General features: G+C 42.1%; 1 protein-coding gene across 1 annotated transcript in view; it reads left to right on the plus strand.

Moving 5' to 3' along the window:
• Positions 1–11,750, plus strand: part of PRKRIR (protein-kinase, interferon-inducible double stranded RNA dependent inhibitor, repressor of (P58 repressor)) — a 16,018-nt gene extending 4,268 nt beyond the window's left edge. Inside the window, exons 2-5 of the mRNA XM_010007195.1 lie at positions 6,176–6,296; positions 7,860–7,967; positions 9,468–9,504; positions 9,774–11,750. Of these exons, the coding sequence (XP_010005497.1) occupies positions 6,176–6,296; positions 7,860–7,967; positions 9,468–9,504; positions 9,774–11,719 (2,212 nt within the window). The 3' untranslated portion in view covers positions 11,720–11,750. The remainder of the gene's footprint in view (positions 1–6,175; positions 6,297–7,859; positions 7,968–9,467; positions 9,505–9,773) is intronic.
• Positions 11,751–22,326: the final 10,576 nt, after the last annotated feature.

Raw genomic sequence — 22,326 nt, forward strand, 5'->3', positions numbered from 1 at the left:
GGTCATGATAGGAGTGGGAGGCTGAGGGGCTGCCTGGCCATGAGGGGAGTGGGGGGCTGAGGGAGTGAGGGGCTGCCTGGTTGTGAGGGCAGTGGGGGGCTGTGTGGTTGGGGTGTGGGGGAGATGCTGAGCATGCGAGGGGAGCCGAGGGGCTGTGCCTGTGAGGGGCAGCAGCACAGTGCAGAGTGTGACAAAGTGCCTGGCTATGAGAAGTGTTGTGGGTATCTGGGTGTTGAGAGGATGAACATTGTTACGGGTGGGGGGCAGTGATGGGATGTATGGGTGTTACAGGCAGCTGGAGGGGTGCAGAAGAAATGGGATGAGGCAGAGGAGCCCATGCATCATGGGAAGGTTGTGCAGGGCCAGCAGTGGTTCAGGTCGTGAGATTTTCTCAATTGTACTGTGTGTATTGAGGTGATGATGATGCTGGATGATGATGTGTGTGTGTGTGACAAATAGGGCAGTGGTGTGACAGGCAGCTGTCACAGGATTGCAGGGATGATGGTTGGTGGTGAAGCATCATAAGCACCAGCAGAAGTGATGGGGTATTCAAGTTCCCAATGGGTAAAAAGTGGGGGTGGTGGCACTCACAAGAAGTTTGTGACTGAGGGACCATGGAAAATACTGTTAAAAATAAAAGCTCTTAGACTTACAAACCCCCATGTAGCAGCTCACTTTAAATCTAGATAATGCTCTTAAAACACTTTGACTTAACTTGCTCCTTTCAAGTTTGGAAGGTGCATAGGTGCTAGAGCAGTAGAGTTGTCTCTCTCCTAACAGTAGGTAATTAAGGCAGAAATTTTTCACAATTCATATGTTATTCACTTGCTTCCTTCCTTGAAGCTGCTTGACCTGATTCTTTGAAAATTTCAAAACCCGTGGGAATTATGGGTGCATAGTTTTTTCTTAGAAAACCATCCCCTCTAAGTGACATCAAAAGAAGATACAAAGAGCTCATACAGACACTAGCTGTTGTGTCAGGCTGTTTTTTCAGATCTGTCATCAGGCTCTTCTGGATGGATTCAGTGGCTCCTGGCATTGTCTCTTTCCACCCTCCATCCTGTGAGAGCTGCAGGTTCTGACACAGTCTGAGGAATGGCTGCTGTTTGTGAAGAATTTGAGAGATTTGGTGCTTTCTGAACTTCAGCCTTGTTTTCTAAGGAATCAGTGCTGTAAAATCATCAAGTTGTACAAAACTGATCAACATGCAGCAGTTTCTTATATGAAAAACTGCTCCCTTCAGTTTGCAGTTTTTCTATTTAAATACATTTTGAATTATTGTTTTCCATGGTAGCAATACAGAGATATATTAAAAAGTGTGCAGTTAGTTAAACGCTGGTCTGATTTTAAAAATGTTTTTTAAACTTTATTACAGAATTAGAATATTACTACTTCTAACTGCTGTTTGTGGGAGTTTAAAAATAAAAGTTGGAACAATATAGATTTATAAATGTTTCCTTTGCAAACATTAAAGTGGTTTGCAGATGTGGTTTTAGGAAGCATGTACTGTCTTACATTTCTAGTGTGTGAGCAAGCTTGGTTTCTGAGTGCATGACTACTTCATAGTCCCCTCGAGGTAGTGTAGGTTAATACAATTAATATTCCTGTAGCAGAATAGTAGAAAAGAGAGTTAAACTTGACCCTGAATAATCATCTAGACCTTTTTGCTGTCCAAAGGAAGGTTAAGCTGTACTCAAACTGTGTCTAGTGTCTTTGTTGTGCTCTTAAAAGCAGGCAGTGACAAAGATGGCACACTTTAAGTTCTCTACACCTTTCCCCCCCATATCTTACACCTTTCTCATTTAAACCTGTGTTAAAATACCCAAAGTTGATAATATATTTTGTTTTAACAACAGCATTTAAAGATTGATAGATCTATGCAACTTTCTGGCTTTGTGGACTGGAGGAGGTTAGTGGTTTATTCCTCAGTTTGAAGTACATCAGTCCTCTGCAGTTGTAAATGGCAATGTGTTGTACTGCTGGCTGTCATAGAAACCTCCAACAGGCCCGGTGAGCAGAGCACTTTATGCCAAAAAATGTGTTGTTTGCACTTGGCAGCTTCTAGTGAGAAAGTTGAGTATGATGGCATTAGGTAAATTAAAAATAAATACTGATTATTTTTTAAAAATCATTGATGGAAAGACATAGTTCAAGGTCAATCGTTGCTACTAGTTTCAGGTTTTTTTACCATTATTGAATAATTGTCTTTATGTTTTCCCAGTTCTGTGCTAAGCAGTTCTAGTTAAGAAATCCAGGCCTGATCTTTCAAGGGTTAGCAAGTCTGTGAAAGCTAACCAGTTATTTCAGAGCAACTTCATTTGTTGTCACTACCTGAGAGACACAGATTAGGGGTGCACAGATTAGGCTTTGAAAAAGAACCAGCCTCATTTAATAGATGATGCTTAGTTTTTTTCATATCAAACAGGAGTGTAAATAGCCTCTGTTACCCCAATAAGGATGCGTATTTTATAGTTTTACACAGTCTAGGAAGTAATCCCCCCAGTAAGATCTGCCTGTTTAGCTCTCATCTGTGCTCCTGACTCTATCTGTCATGATGGTTTGAGTTTAGGTAAAGCGTGAGTACTTAGAACAAAGTATTTCTTAAGTAAAGAGTTTCTATTCTACTGCAGTTGACCAATACTGAGGTAACTTAAATTGTTTACACTCTATTTGCCCCTAAATAAAATGCCATTTCAGCTTCTATGAGGTGTCAGCAGGTCTCTGAAAACGTTTGAGACTGAAGAAAATCATCTTAAAAGCTGATGTGTGCTCCAGCCTTTGCCAGTAGATTTTCCTACATGTCTAGAGCTCCTGTTTCCCATCTGTTGGGGCAGGGAGCCTGGCACCCTGTCTGATCAGGACCCACAAACTGGGGCTCTGTATGCCAAGGGCTTCTGTTGGATCATGTGTTCAGTATGGACTTCAGCATAAAAGGCAGCAGTCGCTGCCACTTCTTTGTAGCTGTAGAAGAGGTTGGGAAGGAAGAGCAATATTGGGTGGTTGATTAATCTTTATGAGACTCATTTCCCACGTCAGCCCCCTCTGAAGAGCTCATGGTATCTTTTGCCATCACTCATTAATCTGATATGGTCCCTAACTATTACTGATCTCTGCTTCTAGAACCATAGAATAGTTTTGGTTGGAAGAGACCTTTAAAGCTCATCTAGTCCAACCCCCCCCTTCAGTGAGCAATGATACCTTCAACTAGATCAGGTTGCTCAGAGCCCTGTCCAACCTGACCTTGAATGTTTCTAGGATTGGGGCATCTACCAATTTCTTCAAGATATCTAGGCTAAATCTACCCTCTTAGCTTAGAATCATCACCCCTTGGCCTGTCACTACAGGCCCTGATAAAAAAGTCTGCTCCCCTCTTACTGGTTCCCTTTGAGTATTGAAAGGCCACAATAAGGTCTTCCCAGAGTCTTCTTTTCTCCAGGCTGAACAACTCCTTCTTCTGTGGTTGGCAGCAGCATGGGGGTTGAATGGATTCAGGCTGATTTATGTCTCTCCTTGACAACTGTGTGGCAACTCAAGGTGCACCATTGCTGCCACTGATCACCTTTAATGAATTATCTAGTAATGAGCATTGAGAGCCAGTTTCAATCTAATGTGCATGCTAAAGGTCTCCTGTGTAAAAAGATTGTGCTTATACCATTTGGTTAAATGGAGAATGCTCTCCTGTTCTCTTGTTGCTGTGGCTGCACTAGCCAGGCCAGATTGCAAGATCCATGGTGCCAAAAAACAGCAAGAAATTATGATTTATTATTATTAAAATTGTATGGTTTTATCATAATTATTATTAATACCATTATTATTATTCCTTAAGGGCCCTATGTCTAGATCTATGAGAACAATATTAGACATTTGTCCTGTTTTATGGCATTTGCTACCACTGTTATTTTGGTATTTTGCATGAATGAAAAATTAAGATGCACAAATGGTTCAGCCAGCAGAGATCAGAATCCAGGATTTCCCCCTTTCATCTTCACAGTTGCCCTTTATTGCACTCAGTTTAAGTAGAGGTGAGGGTAAATCCATTCAGAGCTGTGGATTTCCTTATTTGTGCTGCCCACCAAAGCATCTGGTGAGATACCTTATTCCTAAATTGTTGAATAATCACTCATTACTTTTCTCGCTCCTTGCTCCTGTGAGCGATAGTTCTGTGTTTGCAGTAAAAAACAGTAATAAAATTTCTTTCTTTGAACTTCTAGCTGGTTCTTGGGTCAGAACCCAGTTTCTTTTTAATTTGGGAATTTAGAAAACTGTTGAAGTCTTTTGGTTTAGGAGGACTAAGTAGTTTTTTCATTAATTTCAGCAATTAGTGGGTTGTGAGGTGCCCCTCCTGAACTAAATGTAACTTCTCTGTGTAGGTTCCTGGGACTTTGTGGACATTGCCAACATGTACCAATGAAAAAAGCACAACACTTTAAAATATGAATCCATCTTTGAATCACTGAGACTGCAGTGAAGGTTCCTTCTCCTTTTTGCTGTAGAATTATTATGATTCTACTATAATTCTTTATAATGTGGTTGTGTCTGGCTGGTCCTGAGGTTGTCTGGGGAAGGAAATACCCTAGGAGGAGTGGCAGCTTGTGTAACCACTCTGTACAGTTAAAAAAATGAACAAATCATTAGTTGTGTTCATGTAAAGGTTTTTAGTGACCTGTATTGTCTGTTTTTAGCCCTGTTTACTTGTGTGCTGTTGTAAATTGGTGACTTAGTGATGCCACGAGGTGTAAGCATTTAATGCACCATGAAGTGCATTAAAACGTTGCTGCTCCAGGGGGTTATTTTTTCAGGAAGAAAAAAGCCTTTTTTGAACACAGGGATATCAGTAGCTGGTGGAATTTCATTAATTTATACATATGCTTTTACTGTACAAATAAAACAGCAGATGAATTTTACTGGAGTAGCTATGCAGAGTCAGTCTATGCATGTTGTTGCTTAGAAATCCATAGTAAGTGTTTGCATAGACCCCACTGGGGGAAATAGGAGCTGACTGAAGCATTGTCATCAATCACTACAAGGGCTTTACTCACCAAAGGAAATAGTATCTTGCATATCTAAAAGGAATCCTACTAATAAGGGAAATGTTTCTTTAGCTTTGTTACATCTCAACGAACTAATCCAAAGCAGAAGTAAATGCTTCAAAAATATGCATGGAATGAAAACTTACTTCAGGTGTTTGACCATTGTAGAATGATTGCTTTTTAATTTTTATTTCACCTTTAAACTCTGAACTCCCCAGTGACCACAATAAATAAGAAAAATGCTGTATTTTGCAGAGAGGCAGAGAAGAGAACTATTCTAATAACTGTTTTTAAAACATTTTTAACTTTAGTCTGCAAGCACATCTCTTTGGAAAAAGTTCAGAGAAGGGCCACAAAGACTTTCAGAGGATCAGCTGGAGCAGCTCTGCTCTAGAGCAAGGCTGGGAGAGTTGGGGTGTTCAGCCTGGAGGAGAGAAGGCTCCAGGGAGACCTGAGAGCACCTTCCAGTGCCTGAAGGGGCTCCAGGAAAGCTGGGGAGGGGCTTTGGACAAAGTCAGGGTGTGATAGGATGAAGGAGAATGGCTTTAAACTGGAAGAAAGGAGGTTTTGGTTGGTCATTAGGAAGAAATTCTTCAATATGAGGGTGGTGAGACCCTGGCCCAGGTTACCAAGAGAAGCTGTGGCTGCCCCCTCCCTGGCAGTGTTGAAGGGCAGGTTGCATGGGGCTTGGAGCAGCCTGGGCTGGTGGGAGGTGTCCCTGCCCATGCAGGGGGGTTGGAACTAGATGACCTTTCAGGTCCCTTCCAACCCAAACCGTTCTATGATTTATTTATTTTTTTTAACTTCTCTTTTTAAGATTAAATTCTTAAGAATTAAATAGTTGTGTTCCATGAGCAACTGCGTTACAATCTAGTGTGTGTTTGAAACAATGGGAAGAATATAGATATATATTAAGGAAAAATATTCCTAAATTTGCTGGGGAAGGGTTAAGTGGTGAGCAAAAGGAGAAAAACAGTTTTTGAAGAACTATTTGATGTTATGTTACAACAGAAGGTCTGTGGAACTTTGCTTAGCCTCACATCGAGCGCAGGGCTCACTGCACTCCAGTTTTTGAGTATTATTTGAAATTGTGGGAGATCTTGTTTTATTTTAAAAATAGCGTAATTCTTTTTTTTTTCCTGCAGATGTCAAAGATGGGTAGAGAACTGTCGAAGGGCAGATTTAGAAGATAAAACTCCAGATCAACTCAACAAGCATTACAGACTGTGTGCTAAACATTTTGAGACTTCTATGATATGTAGAAGTGTAAGTAAACCCAGGCCTTTGTTTATTGCATTTAGCAAAACCTGGCTAATGCTTTTCATTAGAATGCTGCATTTCAATCTTTGGTCCCCTGGGTATCTAGTCTCTGGGAAAATGAATCTCTTAGTTTTAATTGTGATCATTGTCATGGCCCAGGGCACCACACAGACTCACAGATGTTGGCACAAAGGGTGAGGTGGAAATGAACAGTTGGAGAAGAGAAGCAAAGCTGCTCCTTCTGGCTTAGTATGTTTGTGGAGCCATGGTCTGCCCTGCAGTGCTTTCCTCATGCAAAGCAATGCTCATTTTGTTTCCTATCACTGGATGTTACAACATTATATAAATTTATTTGGAGTATGTATGTAAGTTTGTATGCCTTCAATTATAATAAGTCATTAATGTGCTGTTACTGAAACATATGCATGGCATGATTCAGTGAAATTACACTGTTGTGGCCAAGAGATTTAAACATCTGACAAGTATTTTGTTACTCTTGTATTTTAGCCAGCTAAAATCATGGCACTGTTGCCTCTTAATGAAATAATACCTTTCAATTCTTCTTGTTGACACAATAATGCTGATTTTAACAGCTTACATAACAGTAGGAAATAGCAAATTTTGGGCTTTGTATCAAGTTTTATTTTCTAGATTGAATTTTACGTTGTAACATTGGCAAAATCAGACCTTTAGTTATGAAGGATAATTAAACTACATGGGTCAGACTGAGCTCCTGGTGGTGTGACCATGACAGAGTCTCTTGATTAGCCAGCATCCCAGAAACAAATGGGCAAATTAGTGTTGGAAGGAATTCTGAATCTGAAGTGAAGCTTTATGCAACTGTTTAAAATGCATTTCAATCTAATGACAGGTATAAACCTAATCAGTTACAGTTCTGTACTTACTGGAAGTTAGCCAGTTTTAGATGATACAGGTTTAGAGTATATCCAAATGTAAAGTTTTACTTAAAATAGTTTTATAACTGCTGGAAAAGTTTACATGACCACCTAAAGTCTTTTCTTCCTCCTGGTCATTTGATGGATACATTTTCCTTCAGTGTGGTCCTTCACAGGGATCCTTGTGGAATTCCTAAGTCTGCATAAAGAAGCAGTTGAACATTTTCAGTGTTTCTAGAATTGTGAAATAAGTGGTAAAAACGAAAGCCCAAGAGTAACAAATGGTTTCCTTTCTGATGCATAGATGTCTTTTTGTTTGAAAAAAAATAATCATAGTATTACAATATTAATTATTGCATCTAGGATCTTTGTGAGGATCAAAAGGGTGAAAAACTGTTCGTGGCTTGGGTTGGGGTAGTAGATTTTTTAAAAATACCTTTCTTCTCAATTTCAGTGTTCTCTTGATATCCCCAAATGTGAATTGCATAGTGGAGTTTTCTCTTTGTTTTGAAACATCAGAAAGAAGAAATACCTTTAAAAAAAAATTAAAGGAAAAATAAAAAAAGGGTTGGGGGGGGGAGGGCATGGCTTCTGAAATTCCAAGGGCTTTTGGTGCACACACAGTGAGAACTTCCCAAAGGTATCCTGGTTTAGATGTCTTGTCTCCTTACAGAGCCCCTACAGAACGGTTTTACGGGATAATGCTGTGCCAACTATATTTGATCTTACAAGTCACCTGAACAATCCCCACAGCAGGCATAGGAAAAGGATAAAAGAGCTGGTAAGGTTTTCATGTAAGATTTTTTGGGTTTTAATATTAAAAAAAAACAAAGGCAAGTAAGCTCACATGAAACTTTTGTATGTAAGTGTCAAATAATAATATTTAGCTCTTGACTCTTTGCATTTTCTGCACTGCATATTCTAGTATATTTTTGTTGGTAAGTTAAATGCCCAAATACCATGCTGATAAAATTTTTACCTACTAAGGAAGGTTTAATTAAATAATCTGAAAAATTAAATGGGTTGATTCAGAACTGATTCTGTCTTCCAAAAAAGGGCATAACTTACTGTGTGCAGTTCTGGGCTCCTCACTTCAAGAAAGATCTTGAGGTGCTGGAGCAGGTGCAGAGGAGAAAATGAGGCTGGTGAAGGAGAGGCTGAGGGAGCTGGGGTTGTTTAGCCTGGAGAAGAGGAGACTCAGGGGGGACCTTCTCACTCTATAACCACCTGAAGGGAGGTTGGAGGCAGGTGGGGTTGGGCTTTTCTCCCAGGCAACCAGTGACAGGATGAGAGGGCCTGGCCTGAAGCTGCTCCAGGGGAGGTTTAGGTGGGATATCAGGAAGCACTTCCTCATGGAAAGGGTGATCAGACATTGGGATGGACTGCCCAGGGCAGTGGTGGAGTCCCCATCCCTGGAGGTGTTCAAGGAAAAGCTAGATGTGACACTTAGTGCCCTGGTCTGGCTGATGTGGTGGTGTTGGTCATAGGCTGGACTTGGTGATCTCAGAGGTCTTTTCCAGCCTTGGTGATTCTTTTATTCTGGGAACTTTTTCTTGTTACTACAGCACTAACTGAATACAGCTTACCCAGGGTACCCTGAAATTCTTGCTACATATTGATTGTGATCTCCAGTTCATCTGTTGATGTTTTTTAGTCTGTATCAATTCAGACATGCTTGTTTTATCTTATTGTTCTGAAAAGATGATCCATGTATAAAGCCAAGATCAAGCAGTTGTCTTGAGGCATTGTCTGGTCAATACTATTTGTGTAATTTATAGAAAATGTGTCTCTAGGTCTCTCTGTACTGACAATTAAGAGGAATTCACCTAAACTCTGTTCATATGTTGGAAAATTATAGACAATTTCTAAATACTTCTTCATGAGTTTGAGCCTGTTTATTGACTGAAAGTAGAATTCAAAGCAGTTCTGTCTCCTGATAGTGCATGTTTATGTTGAAACTGAGTTCTTTAGTGGAATCTCTTAATTCATAATTATAAAATAGATGTTGAATGAACTCCTAATACAAGTATGGGAACCTTAGCAGTAGTAGCAAACTATTGTCATGTAGTTAGTAGGTAAGTGCCATGGCAGCAATAAACTACCTGGAGAAATCACCTTCTCTGGGACCTTCTAGCACTTTTTGATAAATATGAACACTCTTAAAACAGTCTCATGTACAATATTTGTATTTGGCCTTGATGTGGTTTAATATTTAAGGAGATGTGCTAGACATTGTCATCAATATAAATGTGGTTTGTTGTTGTTTTTTTTTCTTTTAAAGAGTGAAGATGAGATAAGAACACTGAAGCAACAAAAGAGTAAGTGGGCAAAATAACTGAGTTCATAAAACCTGGGTTACTAAGGCTGACAAGGTAATGCAGGACACATAAGTGCAAGTGTAAGGACAATAACTGAGTGCCTGCTTTGTTCAAAAAGCCAGTCTGAACCCTTCCCAAAATACTCATTCACTTAGAAATTGAAAACATTCTTCTTTGGACTACAGTAACTTAAAGATAATGGGGATAGTAAGGGAAAGCAAATGTTACGTTTTATTCATGTTATCTTGACACTATTTTACATTTTGTAGTTGAAGCTTTTGAACGGGAACAGGCAACTCAAGAACTAAATGAAAGCAGTGAACAAAATGCTGTCTCAGAGGAAGGAGGGGGAGAACAGGAAGAAGAAGCTGTCCCCTTAACACTGGAAGAAAGAGAAAACAAAGATTACCTTAAATCTCTGTTTGAAATTTTGATCCTGATGGGTAAACAAAATATTCCTTTGGATGGCCATAGTGTTGATGAGCTTCCAGAAGGTATTTTTACTTCAGATAACTTCCAGGCCCTACTGGAATATAGAATAAATGCTGGAGATGAAGTTCTGAGGAGACGGTTTGAGATGACTGCAGTCAATCTGGAGTATTGCTCAAAAACTCAGCAGAAACAAATGCTTGAGATCTGTGAGAGCTGTGTTAGAGAAGAGACACTGAGGGAAGTAAGAGACTCACACTTCTTTTCTATTGTCACGGATGAAGTAGTTGACATAGCAGGAGAGGAACATTTGCCAGTGTTAGTGAGATTTGTTGATGATTCTCATAATCTAAGAGAAGAATTCATAGGTTTTTTGCCGTATGAGGCTGATGCTGAAATTTTAGCTGTTAATTTCCACACAACTATTACTGAAAAGTGGGGTCTAAACATGGAGTACTGTCGAGGTCAAGCCTACATTGTCTCCAGTGGGTTTGCTTCAAAAATGAAAACTGTGGCTACAAGACTCTTGGAAAAGTATCCACAAGCTGTGTACACGCTGTGTTCTTCATGTGCCTTAAATGTTTGGCTGGCAAAATCTGTCCCAGTTGTTGGTGTTTCCATAGCGTTAGGAACAATGGAAGAAGTTTGTTGTTTTTTTCATCAGTCTCCACAATTACTAGCAGAACTGGACAACATAATTTCCACACTTTTTCAGAACAATAAGGAGAAAGCGAGCGAGCTGAAGAAGATCTGCCGATCTCAGTGGACAATCAGGCATGACACCTTTGAGGTTTTGGTGGACCTCCTGCAAGCATTGGTACTGTGCTTGGATGCTGTGGGCAGTGACTCATCTGTCAGGTGGAACAACTTTATTGCTGGTAGAGCATTTATACTTTCAAGTGCGTTAACTGATTTTGACTTCATTGTCACTGTTGTAATTCTGAAAAACGTTCTGTCTTTTACGAGAGCCTTCGGAAAAAATCTCCAAGGACAGACATCAGATGTTTTCTTTGCAGCTAGCAGCTTAACAGCTGTCTTGCATTCTCTAAATGAAGTGATGGAGAATATCGAAGTTTACCACGAATTTTGGTTTGAGGAAGCAACAAATTTGGCTACAAAACTGGATGTACAAATTAAACTCCCCGGGAAATTTCGCAGGGCGCAACAGGGGAGCCTTGACGCTGAGTTAACATCAGAAAATTACTACAAAGAAATCCTTAGTGTCCCTACAGTGGAGCATATTATTCAGGAACTAAAAGATATATTCTCAGAACAACATTTAAAAGCTCTTAAGTGTTTATCATTAGTGCCCTCAGTCATGGGGCAGCTCAAATTCAATACATCCGAGGAGCATCATGCTGACCTGTACAAAAATGACTTGCCTAATCCAGACACGCTTTCTGCTGAGCTTCATTGTTGGAGAATCAAGTGGAAGCACAGAGGAAAAGATATTGAACTTCCATCTACTATTTATGAAGCCCTTCACTTGCCTGACATCAAGTTTTTCCCTAATGTTTATGCCTTGCTTAAAGTCCTGTGCATACTTCCAGTGATGAAGGTGGAGAATGAAAAATACGAAATGGGACGAAAGCGCTTGAAGGCGTACCTGAAAAACACCCTGACAGAGCAAAGGTCAAGCAACTTAGCTTTGCTGAACATTAACTTTGACATAAAGCATGACTTAGATTTAATGGTGGACACCTACATTAAACTCTATTCGGACAAAGTGGAATTTCAAGAAGTCTTTATTCCCTCAAACAACTCCGAAGTGACAGAGGAGGCTTAATTTTTTAAGCTCTAAGCAATCTGTTGAAACAGCTATTCCTTCATTAAATCTCAACACTGAAAAAACCCATGTGAAATCTTAACAAATCACTGCAATTTTATTTCCATTTTAGGTCTCAGACTGAAGAAGCAGTTGTCAGTGACCCAAATTCTGTTTTATTATGTCTGCATTAAATGTATTATGTGAACAAAACCAAGCCTGAAATTCTGCCCATGCTTTTGGCAGAGGTGCTTTCCTCACCTGATTGACTTAACTTGGTGCTTGTTTACTTTATTGCATCTTGGAAAAACTACATGGTGATTGTAGACCTGATGGGGCTGTTACATATTTGCTAATGAGCTAGGATAAGAAAAAAAAAGACCTGCAAGTATTCAAAGGAGTATAATCCATTTCTGTTCTGTTACTTAGGATTCTTTTTGAAAACTTCAAAGTCTTTAGTGTATATTTAATTGGCATTTGGGAGAGTGGATTCAGCAATTGCACAGTTCTCATGCTGGGGGCTGTTGGTGTAAAGTGTCAGTGGTACAGTTTCATTGGAAGAGTCAACTTCTTTAATCTCTCAATGATTGTTTACATTCCTTTGTGTGAGACACAAACTTTTCTTTCTTTAGGCTTTTAACAGGCGTGGCAGGAGTACTGAGTTTCCTAAAAGACACTAAAAACTAAAAAATTGATTCCACAAACATTTAAATCTGTTCGTTCCATCCTAACTCTGACACAAAGTTGTGCATCTTCTTGTCTGTTTACTTGTAAACTCACCCAGGAAAGATTAAAATTAAGAGTTTGCTTTTTGTCTAGAAGTAAGATTGAAAATATTGCTGTTATTTTTGGCAAGAGTAAAACATTTTTGTACAGTTTATTGCAATTTAAAATAAAATGTGAATTGCTTTTTACATAGTAGTGAATTTCTTAGTAAAGCTTTGCCTCCTTGAGAATGTTTATACCTTTGTAAGTTGCCTTTTCCTTTTTGGCAGTTCTTCCTCTCTTGTTTTTGCAGGTCCTAGTGAGTGGCATTGTCTTAAGACACAAGAAACTTTGTGTATTAGCACTTCTGATCTGTATGTTCTGCTGAAGGTGTTGTTTTTTTTTTTAAAAAGAGCATTTTGAGATAGCACTAAATACAGTGCTTTTAATTATGGAAATTCTGTCTCACTGAAATGGGTGGAAATAGATTAAATTGGAAGTGGTTGAAAAGTTGAGTTTTGCATGCCAATTTTATAACTTATTTACAGTTGTCTTCCTATGTACTTTACAGTTGCAGTGAGAAAAACCCCCAGCAACAGAAAACTGAATGATTGTACAGACTGTGACAAATACAGCTCTTAATGTTTTAATACAGTCAAGCAATAAGGATACATTTTAAAAACCTCTCTAGTAAGCAAGCTTAGATATTAAAGTGGCTGTGTGCATCTTAAATACTTTCAGGAGCTTTTATTTACATTGGAGGAGTAAAAATTATTCTTGAAAAGTTTGATCTTTCCACTGCTATTTGTGTATGCTTTCTGGCATGCTTCCTTGTTCATACAGTTGTGACCTCAATCAGTAAAAAATGTTTCAGCTTGCTCTGTTCAACTATATGAAATACATGAAATATATGAAAGTAGCCCAAGTCTATGTTAATGTTATTTAAAAAAAAAAAAAAAGTTATTTTAAAATTAGAAGTCATAGGGAATATTGTCTCTTTTTTAAAAGAAGATCTAAATTACAATTTTAATAAAATAAATCAAAGCAGGTTTTCACATCCTGGGAATGTCTGTGAGTTCCCCTGCTAAACACAGCAAAGCCAGGTGGTTGTCAGCTCCATTATCAGTAAATCAGGTTGGATGAGCCCAGGTTTACAAGCATAATCAGAGATGGAAAATGGATACCCAGTGCCATCTAATTGGCCAAAAGAGCTGAAGACTGTGTAAATGAGATCTTTTTGACCTATGTACTGAGACAAATTGAAGCTGGGAAATGCAGTAAAATGCCCTGTTTGCTGCTCAAGTGGTTTCTGGAGCTCAGCTGAGACAGAGTTGTGACTTGTGTTGCTAATTAGCTGGCTTTAAGAGCCCTGATGGCTTGGGGTGCTTGATTGTGGCACTGCCTTTCACAGAGATGCTTAGATTGTCTGTAATCAATCAAAACCTCCTTATTTAGCCTGGTTGAGTTGTCCCATTGGTGCAGAATGCCTCATTTTTTAGGCACATCAGTGCATCACTTAGGAAATAGGGCTACTTGGGTAGGTAGTCCAATGGCTCAGCAGGAACCAGAGGAAGAGCAGATTGCACTGGCCAGTGCTTCTCTAAGTTAAGGTTTTGTGAAGGAAAATTATTCACTGGAACTGGTGGCTCACATCACTGGGGGTGCAGAGAAAGGATGCCACTGCAGTGGAATCCAGTAATACAATTTTAAAGAGAACACTTGCAGGCCAGAGACTGACACAGAAGTGTCTGATAGTGGGACAAATAATCACTTGAGAAACTTTTTTATTCCTTTTTTTTTTAATGGATTCTTGAGACAGAGGAATTAATCATCTTAAATATCCTGGCAGTTCAGAGCAGTTTGTATTACCAAGGTGTACCTGAGGTCTTTGCCTTGCTTTGACCTGGCTTTTTGGCACATTTGATATGATGAAGCAACATGTTTAAATTATTTGAAGTATCAGCTCTGAGAAATTAATGTCTTTTGGTGAAAGTGGATTTTCCTTAGCTGCTCAGCTGATGGTGTCTTGTGAAAGTGATGCTTGTCTTAAGAATTTACAAACTCTGTTTCCTTTTCCCAATGCACAGACTTCCTGTTAGAAATCACAGTTACTTTGAAAAGTAGCATGTAGCTTTCTGTCTCCTCTAGTCTTTATTTCTGTCACTGGCTGCAGAAATCCTCTAAGTGCTTGTTTGGCTGCCAAGGTTCTGCTGTGAAGAAACAGAGGACCAGAACCACATAATGATTCTGGGTCCTGTTCATCCCTCCCTGTTGCTCTGTTTCTGTGCAACACTGCACATCTCAAGAGTTGCCAGAAACACTCCAATTACTATTTAAGAAGGTGAAAATAAATCTCTGCTGGATCTGTTTCAGTTGCTAACCTAGAATAACAATAGGTGTTACCCCAAAGCAAGCGTAACAGTCAATAATTTCCAGACCTCTAATGCTTCCTGCTCTCCACAAGGAAAACAGTTCTTGCAAAGAATAGCTGTCTTCATAATATTTTGCCTAGGAAAAAGTAGTGAGGCATCAGGAAAAAAAAGGGGTTGGGAATTGTAGAGAGATCTATAGCAATTTCAAAATATGTGTGTGTTAATTGTAAGTTTTCTTTGCAAAACAACACTTAAATGTAATTCAATGTGTGTGTTCCATAATGTAATTATTGTTTTATGGCCAGAGTTGTCCAATGTTTCTATCAATTTTTGTGTAGCAACCTTGGTGTTCTTTTACCTAAAGCCATGCCCATTTGTCTTCTGTTTTAGCTGGCACCAGTTATCCCTGTAAGGCTCCTTGAAGGGAAGACTGGTCCTAGTAAAGTTTGTTCAGTGAGGTTGAAGAGCAGCAGTGACAGAACAGGTGCCCAAGTAGTCCCCTCTGCCTTCACTTTGTTGTGTCCCCAAGTTACTCAGGTCAGGGAGTGGCTGTGTGACTGCCCGGGTGAGCTTACAGTAGATGATGCTTTTGTCTTGCAGCAGCTATTGCATTTGCATAAGGTTCTCAGCAACCCTTTGTGCATGTTAATTTAGGAATAAATTTGTTTCCCAGTTGTAGAACTGGAAGCCTAGACTAAAGGATGGCTTTTACCACCCCCCAAAGCCACCTGTGCTATCTGCAGACCTCCCACAAGCCCTTATGCATCCATGACTACGTGCTCCACCAGCAGCCACACTACAATAAAACACATGTGGGGGCAACACAGGATCCTTCTTGATGAGAAGTCATGCTGTGAGCTCGCAAACATACCATATGGAATCCAGGCTAGAGCGTGGTCTTCCCTTGCAGCAGCCGGAGGAGAGGGGCATGTGACAGCTCTACCTCTGCTAAAAAATGCTGAGCAATACTGATTTACATGTAAAAACTGAGATCCTTGTGAAAGTCAGCACATCTGCTGATGGTTTCAGGTGGCTCGTGGCATTTTTCACTGAGAGGTGACGGCTGCGTCTCTGATCATCTGTGACAGTCAGAGCTGGGACTACTCAGAAAACTGCTAGAGCCTGAAAATTCAGCTTCTGTCGCCTTTTCAGCCAAGAAGTGTCTGAGGATCTGGGGAAAGGACTGTCTTTTTTTGCTCCTGGAAGAACCTCTAGAAGGTCTAATCAGCAAGACAACACCTCTGGCAAGGCCCACACACCTCAGTTGGCTTTTCTAGCCCATTGATTGTGGCAACCAAGAGACTTCAGCATCTACCTGTCAACAGGAGATGGTGTTTCAGGGGTGAACTTCTCACCAGCACCTTGCTTGTTTGTCCTCACTCCCAGAACAGAGGAACTTCAAGCTTGATGGCCGTTTCCTAGTGAAGCAGCAGGACAGTGCTGTACAGTTAGCACTTGATAACTTGGTGAAGGAAAGATGCTTATGAGCTGTTAGGAAGCAGGTTTGGGCCATGAGGGAAGGAGGAGAAGAGTGGGGAGATAGATGAGAGAGCTGGTCGAGGGCATGGATTGGTTGGTAGTGTGATGCACCAAGCCTGCTTACTGTATAAGCCCAGATGGTGTCCTGGTCTTCCCCATCCCCACTGCCAAGCTGCAGTGCTGTGAGGCTGAACAGGCACAGGCTTTGTGCTTCTGACTGAATGGTCCCTCACAGGATCACAGAATTTTCAGAGTTGGAAGGGACCGCTGGAGATCATCTAGTCCCACATCACCCTGGGCTGCATCCAGGGGGCTGGAATATCTGCAGAGAAGGGGACTCCACACTCTCCCTGGGCAGCCTGTCCCAGGGCTCTGTCACCCTCCCAGGCAAGAAGTTTCCCCTCCTCTTTCAGTGGCACTTCCCATGTTCCAGCTTGTGCCCATTGCCCCCCGTCCTGTCCCTGGGCACTGCTGAGCAGAGTCTGGCTCCATCCTCCTGCACCCCCCTGAGATACTGCCAGGCATTAAGAAGGTCTCCCCTCAGCCTTCTCTTCTCCAGGCTGAGCAGTCCCAGTTCTCTCAGCCTTTCCTCATCAGGGAGATACTCCAACCCCCTAGTCATCTTTGTTACCCTCCCCTGGACTCTCTCCAGCTGTTCCCTGTCTCTCTTGAACTGGGGAGCCCAGAACTGGTCCCAGTTCTCCAGCTCTGGCCTCCCCAGGGCAGAGTAGATGGGGAGAATGACCTCCCTCGACCTCCTGCCCACACTTTTCCTTATGCACCCCATGATTGGCCCTCTTGGCAAGAAGGCCACACTGCTGGCTCATGTGTGATTTACTGTCTACCAGAACTCCCAGATCCTTCTTAGACTTGCTTTCCAGCAGGCCCACCCCTACCCTCTGTTGGTGCATGGAGGACCAGGCAGCTGCCAGCAGGCTGACAGTGCTGGGGAGGTTGGACCCACGTCCATCCCTTTGGGTTCACCATCACACAGGCAGCCAACTGAAGGTACACTTGACCACTCTTCTAAGCTGGGGGACTTAAGATGAAGGTGAATCATCTGTTGTATTATTCAATCAGAGGCCACTTCAAGGGCTGCAGCCCAATTATGTCATATGTTGTACATACCCTGAAAAGAGTATTCCTGGAGAAATAGGATCCATATGGGCAGATCCTTACTGGTGAACATGTGCTGCTGAAGAACAGCCTTGGGTATCTGCCTGCAGAGATCAGGCTTAGTAAGATTCAGGCTTTAACTCTTAATTTATGATACTGAAGAGCTCTCAAGAAGAGGGAGGGATGTGTAGGAGGTACAGTATGAAGTGGACGGTGCTATGACATGTGTTCCCCCCACACCTGCAAGTGAGACTTGCTGCCTTTGCCTTGGTGTAAGGCTCTGTGCTCCAGGAATAAGCAAGAATATCAGTCTGGCCCAAATTCCTCCCTGGAGGAAAGAGACAGATGATATCATTGTTGGAGTTGTTTGGATATCATAAAGGTACTTACTGAAATGAGAAAAATATGGTTTTAATTCCTTTTTTAATAATGAAAAAGTAACAGAAAGCTCCGAGTGCCAGGAACCTCACTGAGAAGAGAGTCTGCACCCTGGAGAACTTCTCTTTAGCTAATGAATAAGTCACTTTTTGGTTCGTTTCTTGTGTGCATATGTATGTATACAAAGCATGCAAAGCCAGATGAAGTTACTTGTTTATCTTGCAGATGTCAACTTTGCTGAGCAATGCTTTGGTTAAGAAGCAGCATGCCCAGAGTGAAAGGCACGTGGCTTGTTCCTGGGGGACGAGGGCATGGATTGGTTGGTAGTGTGATGCACCAAGCCTGCTTACTGTATAAGCCCAGATGGTGTCCTGGTCTTCCCCATCCCCACTGCCAAGCTGCAGTGCTGTGAGGCTGAGCAGGCACAGGCTTTGTGCTTCTGACTGAACGGTCCCTCACAGGATCACAGAATTTTCAGAGTTGGAAGGGACCGCTGGAGATCATCTAGTCCCACATCACCCTGGGCTGCATCCAGGGGGCTGGAATATCTGCAGAGAAGGGGACTCCACACGCTCCCTGGGCAGCCTGTCCCAGGGCTCTGTCACCCTCCCAGGCAAGAAGTTTCCCCTCCTCTTTCAGTGGCACTTCCCATGTTCCAGCTTGTGCCCATTGCCCCCCGTCCTGTCCCTGGGCACTGCTGAGCAGAGTCTGGCTCCATCCTCCTGCACCCCCCTGAGATACTGCCAGGCATTAAGAAGGTCTCCCCTCAGCCTTCTCTTCTCCAGGCTGAGCAGTCCCAGTTCTCTCAGCCTTTCCTCATCAGGGAGATACTCCAACCCCCTAGTCATCTTTGTTACCCTCCCCTGGACTCTCTCCAGCAGTTCCCTGTCTCTCTTGAACTGGGGAGCCCAGAACTGGTCCCAGTTCTCCAGCTCTGGCCTCCCCAGGGCAGAGTAGATGGGGAGAATGACCTCCCTCGACCTCCTGCCCACACTTTTCCTTATGCACCCCATGATTGGCCCTCTTGGCAAGAAGGCCACACTGCTGGCTCATGTGTGATTTACTGTCTACCAGAACTCCCAGATCCTTCTTAGACTTGCTTTCCAGCAGGCCCACCCCTACCCTCTGTTGGTGCATGGAGGACCAGGCAGCTGCCAGCAGGCTGACAGTGCTGGGGAGGTTGGACCCACGTCCATCCCTTTGGGTTCACCATCACACAGGCAGCCAACTGAAGGTACACTTGACCACTCTTCTAAGCTGGGGGACTTAAGATGAAGGTGAATCATCTGTTGTATTATTCAATCAGAGGCCACTTCAAGGGCTGCAGCCCAATTATGTCATATGTTGTACATACCCTGAAAAGAGTATTCCTGGAGAAATAGGATCCATATGGGCAGATCCTTACTGGTGAACATGTGCTGCTGAAGAACAGCCTTGGGTATCTGCCTGCAGAGATCAGGCTTAGTAAGATTCAGGCTTTAACTCTTAATTTATGATACTGAAGAGCTCTCAAGAAGAGGGAGGGATGTGTAGGAGGTACAGTATGAAGTGGACGGTGCTATGACATGTGTTCCCCCCACACCTGCAAGTGAGACTTGCTGCCTTTGCCTTGGTGTAAGGCTCTGTGCTCCAGGAATAAGCAAGAATATCAGTCTGGCCCAAATTCCTCCCTGGAGGAAAGAGACAGATGATATCATTGTTGGAGTTGTTTGGATATCATAAAGGTACTTACTGAAATGAGAAAAATATGGTTTTAATTCCTTTTTTAATAATGAAAAAGTAACAGAAAGCTCCGAGTGCCAGGAACCTCACTGAGAAGAGAGTCTGCACCCTGGAGAACTTCTCTTTAGCTAATGAATAAGTCACTTTTTGGTTCGTTTCTTGTGTGCATATGTATGTATACAAAGCATGCAAAGCCAGATGAAGTTACTTGTTTATCTTGCAGATGTCAACTTTGCTGAGCAATGCTTTGGTTAAGAAGCAGCATGCCCAGAGTGAAAGGCACGTGGCTTGTTCCTGGGGGACTGGCCACAATCTCCACAGCTCCTCCTGAACCCTGTAACCTACAAACCAGCACACAGCTGTTCCAAGAACAAAATCCATCAACCTAAACACATGCTAATTATCAGATAGTTTCCACTCCACTCTGAAAAGATTTAAGTGGGAGTATGCAACTGAATGTTGACTTTAGGACTTCAAGATCAATGTGGTGCTTCAGGCAGGTTCCCTGGTCAGTGTCTGCAGAGATGGCAGGAAGCTTGAAGGATTTATTGCCTGGCAGGTGAGCAGCCCTCACTCTGTTTAGCTGTTACTGTAAACTTTAATCCCATAAGTTCGTCATTGTTGCAGAAAACATATCTGAGAAACCTGTGGCTTCAGTGTGGGTTTTGGCACAGGTCACAGCAGCCTTCTGTGGTATTGGGAAAGCTGGATTTGCAAAGTATTTGTAATACATACAATTGGATGTCAGGTATTTTTGTATCTTCCAGACTATTTCACATTTTTATTCTAACAAAGGGGATAATGGAATAGATTCACAACTGTAATTGCCTCCAACTACAAGAAGGACATGGAGGGGCTGGAGCGTGTCCAGAGAAGGGCAACGGAGCTGGGGAAGGGGCTGGAGCACAAGTCTGAGCAGGAGCAGCTGAGGGAACTGATGGTATTTAGAACTGGAGCAAAGGAGGCTGAGGGGAGACCTCCTTACTCTCCACAACTGCCTGAAAGCAGGTTGGAGCAATGGGGGGTCGATCTCTTCTGCCAAATAACAAGCAATAGGACAAGAAGAAACAGCTTCAAGCTGTGCCAGGGGAGGTTAAGGTTGGATCTTGGGAACAATTTCTCCCTGGCAAGGGTTGTCAGGCCCTGGCCCAGGCTGCCCAGGGCAGGGGGGGAGTCCCCATCCCTGGAGGGATTTTAAAGCCTTGTAGATGTGGTGCTGAGGGACACGGGGCAGTGGTGGCCTTGGCAGGGCTGGGGTAATGGTTGGACTTGATGGTCCTAAAGGTCTTTTCCAACCAAAATGATTTGATGATTCTGTAATCCTGATTCTTTGCACCCTTCAGGCAGGAAATTACAGTTAGAGCCTGGATGCAGTTGCCCAGCTGAGAGTGCACCATTGCTCCTGGGAAATTCTTCAAGGAGAGAAAAACAGAAGCTGAAAATGCTACACAGCCATTTTCTGCACTATGTGCTTCTCCAAGGTGTGCATAAGCTACTGCACACCTTGCTGCTACATGGTCCTTCAGGTCTCACCACTTTTTTCTTCCAGCATTGATATGGAAAGGTCTGCCAGGAGGACCAGATTCCTTTCCAGGGCTGGGTGCTGGTTTTCTGCCCCTGTATGGCCTGTAGTTTTGTGCTTAACTTGGGGTCCTCTAAGGTCATGCTTTTCAAAGGTCAGTGTTCTTGGATGCCTGTATTTTGCATTTGTCAGTTGGGGATGCATTGAAAGCTTGTGTGTTTTAGGAAGTGTTTAGCATTATTCCTCCCTGTGGAAAGGAACTTGAAAGCAGTGTCAAGCTGAGCAGTTAAAGGCACTAAAATGAACAGGTTTTGAAAATCTCAGTCTAGGAACAAAATTCAGCAGCTGAGTAGACCACTGGGGCTGTATTGTTTAACTACCTTTGTACATCATTGCATTCAGTAGATCCTCTGATAACAAAGTATTTCTAAAGAAATATAAAATTTACCTTCTTTTGATAAATCTTCTCATTTTCATTGTGGTTTGGAGAACAGTAAAAACCCCACTGTGTTGCATTTCTGCTGTGAAATATTACATGTGCTATATTTTTGCTGTTTCATTTACTTTCTCCCTCCCAAGTTCAGCCCAACAGTTCTTTTTTAAAAATTTTATTTTATTTTGGTCTGCAAAGGTGCAGAGAATCTTCTCAATTCCACTTCAGATGTTATGTTAGTCACTGCAGCTGATCTTTAGGAGACTCTCTTCTATTCTCACCAGAACATATTTGCAAGATGTATCAGGTTAAGGTTTACTGTTTAAACAAACCTACTGATTTTCTCACCTGGCCTCCTTCTCCCTTATCCTAAAATGCTGCTTTTATGGATCCTAATTTCAGAGAAGCAGCAGGTTTCTCTTCAGCTTTCTTCAAATCCCAGTATTTGTCAAATATGAAGTAAAGATTTGTGCTTTCCTTCTGTAACCTTGGCTACACAGGGAGCCCAGCCAAGGGAGATACCCTTACAGTCTTCAGTGAAATGGTGACCTTAAAACAACTCAAGCTGATGGAAGAGGTTTCTGGGCTTTACAATGGAGTGTTCTCTGAGTGTCCCCTCAGGTGTGAGTGCAAAAACAGCTCTTACTACAGTGTTGTATATTAACCAGTGATCTACAATCCTAAATAGCACAAGGATCCCCAAGGTGTCCTTTACCCACTGACTGTAGCAACCTATACAATAAGGATCCACTTGGAACACCTGCTTCCTTTGCTTACTTACTCTTTCTTGGGTTGACCAGCTTGTGGTTGGCAAGTCAAGTACCTGTTGATTAAGTTAAATACATAGGAAACCATCATGGATGGCTAAAAAGTTTCAGCATTCCTAGTGTTTCTTTCATCA

This window comes from Chaetura pelagica, unplaced genomic scaffold (assembly GCF_000747805.2).
Source record: "Chaetura pelagica isolate M959 unplaced genomic scaffold, ChaPel_1.0 scaffold430, whole genome shotgun sequence".
In the NCBI taxonomy this organism is placed as follows: domain Eukaryota; kingdom Metazoa; phylum Chordata; class Aves; order Apodiformes; family Apodidae; genus Chaetura; species Chaetura pelagica.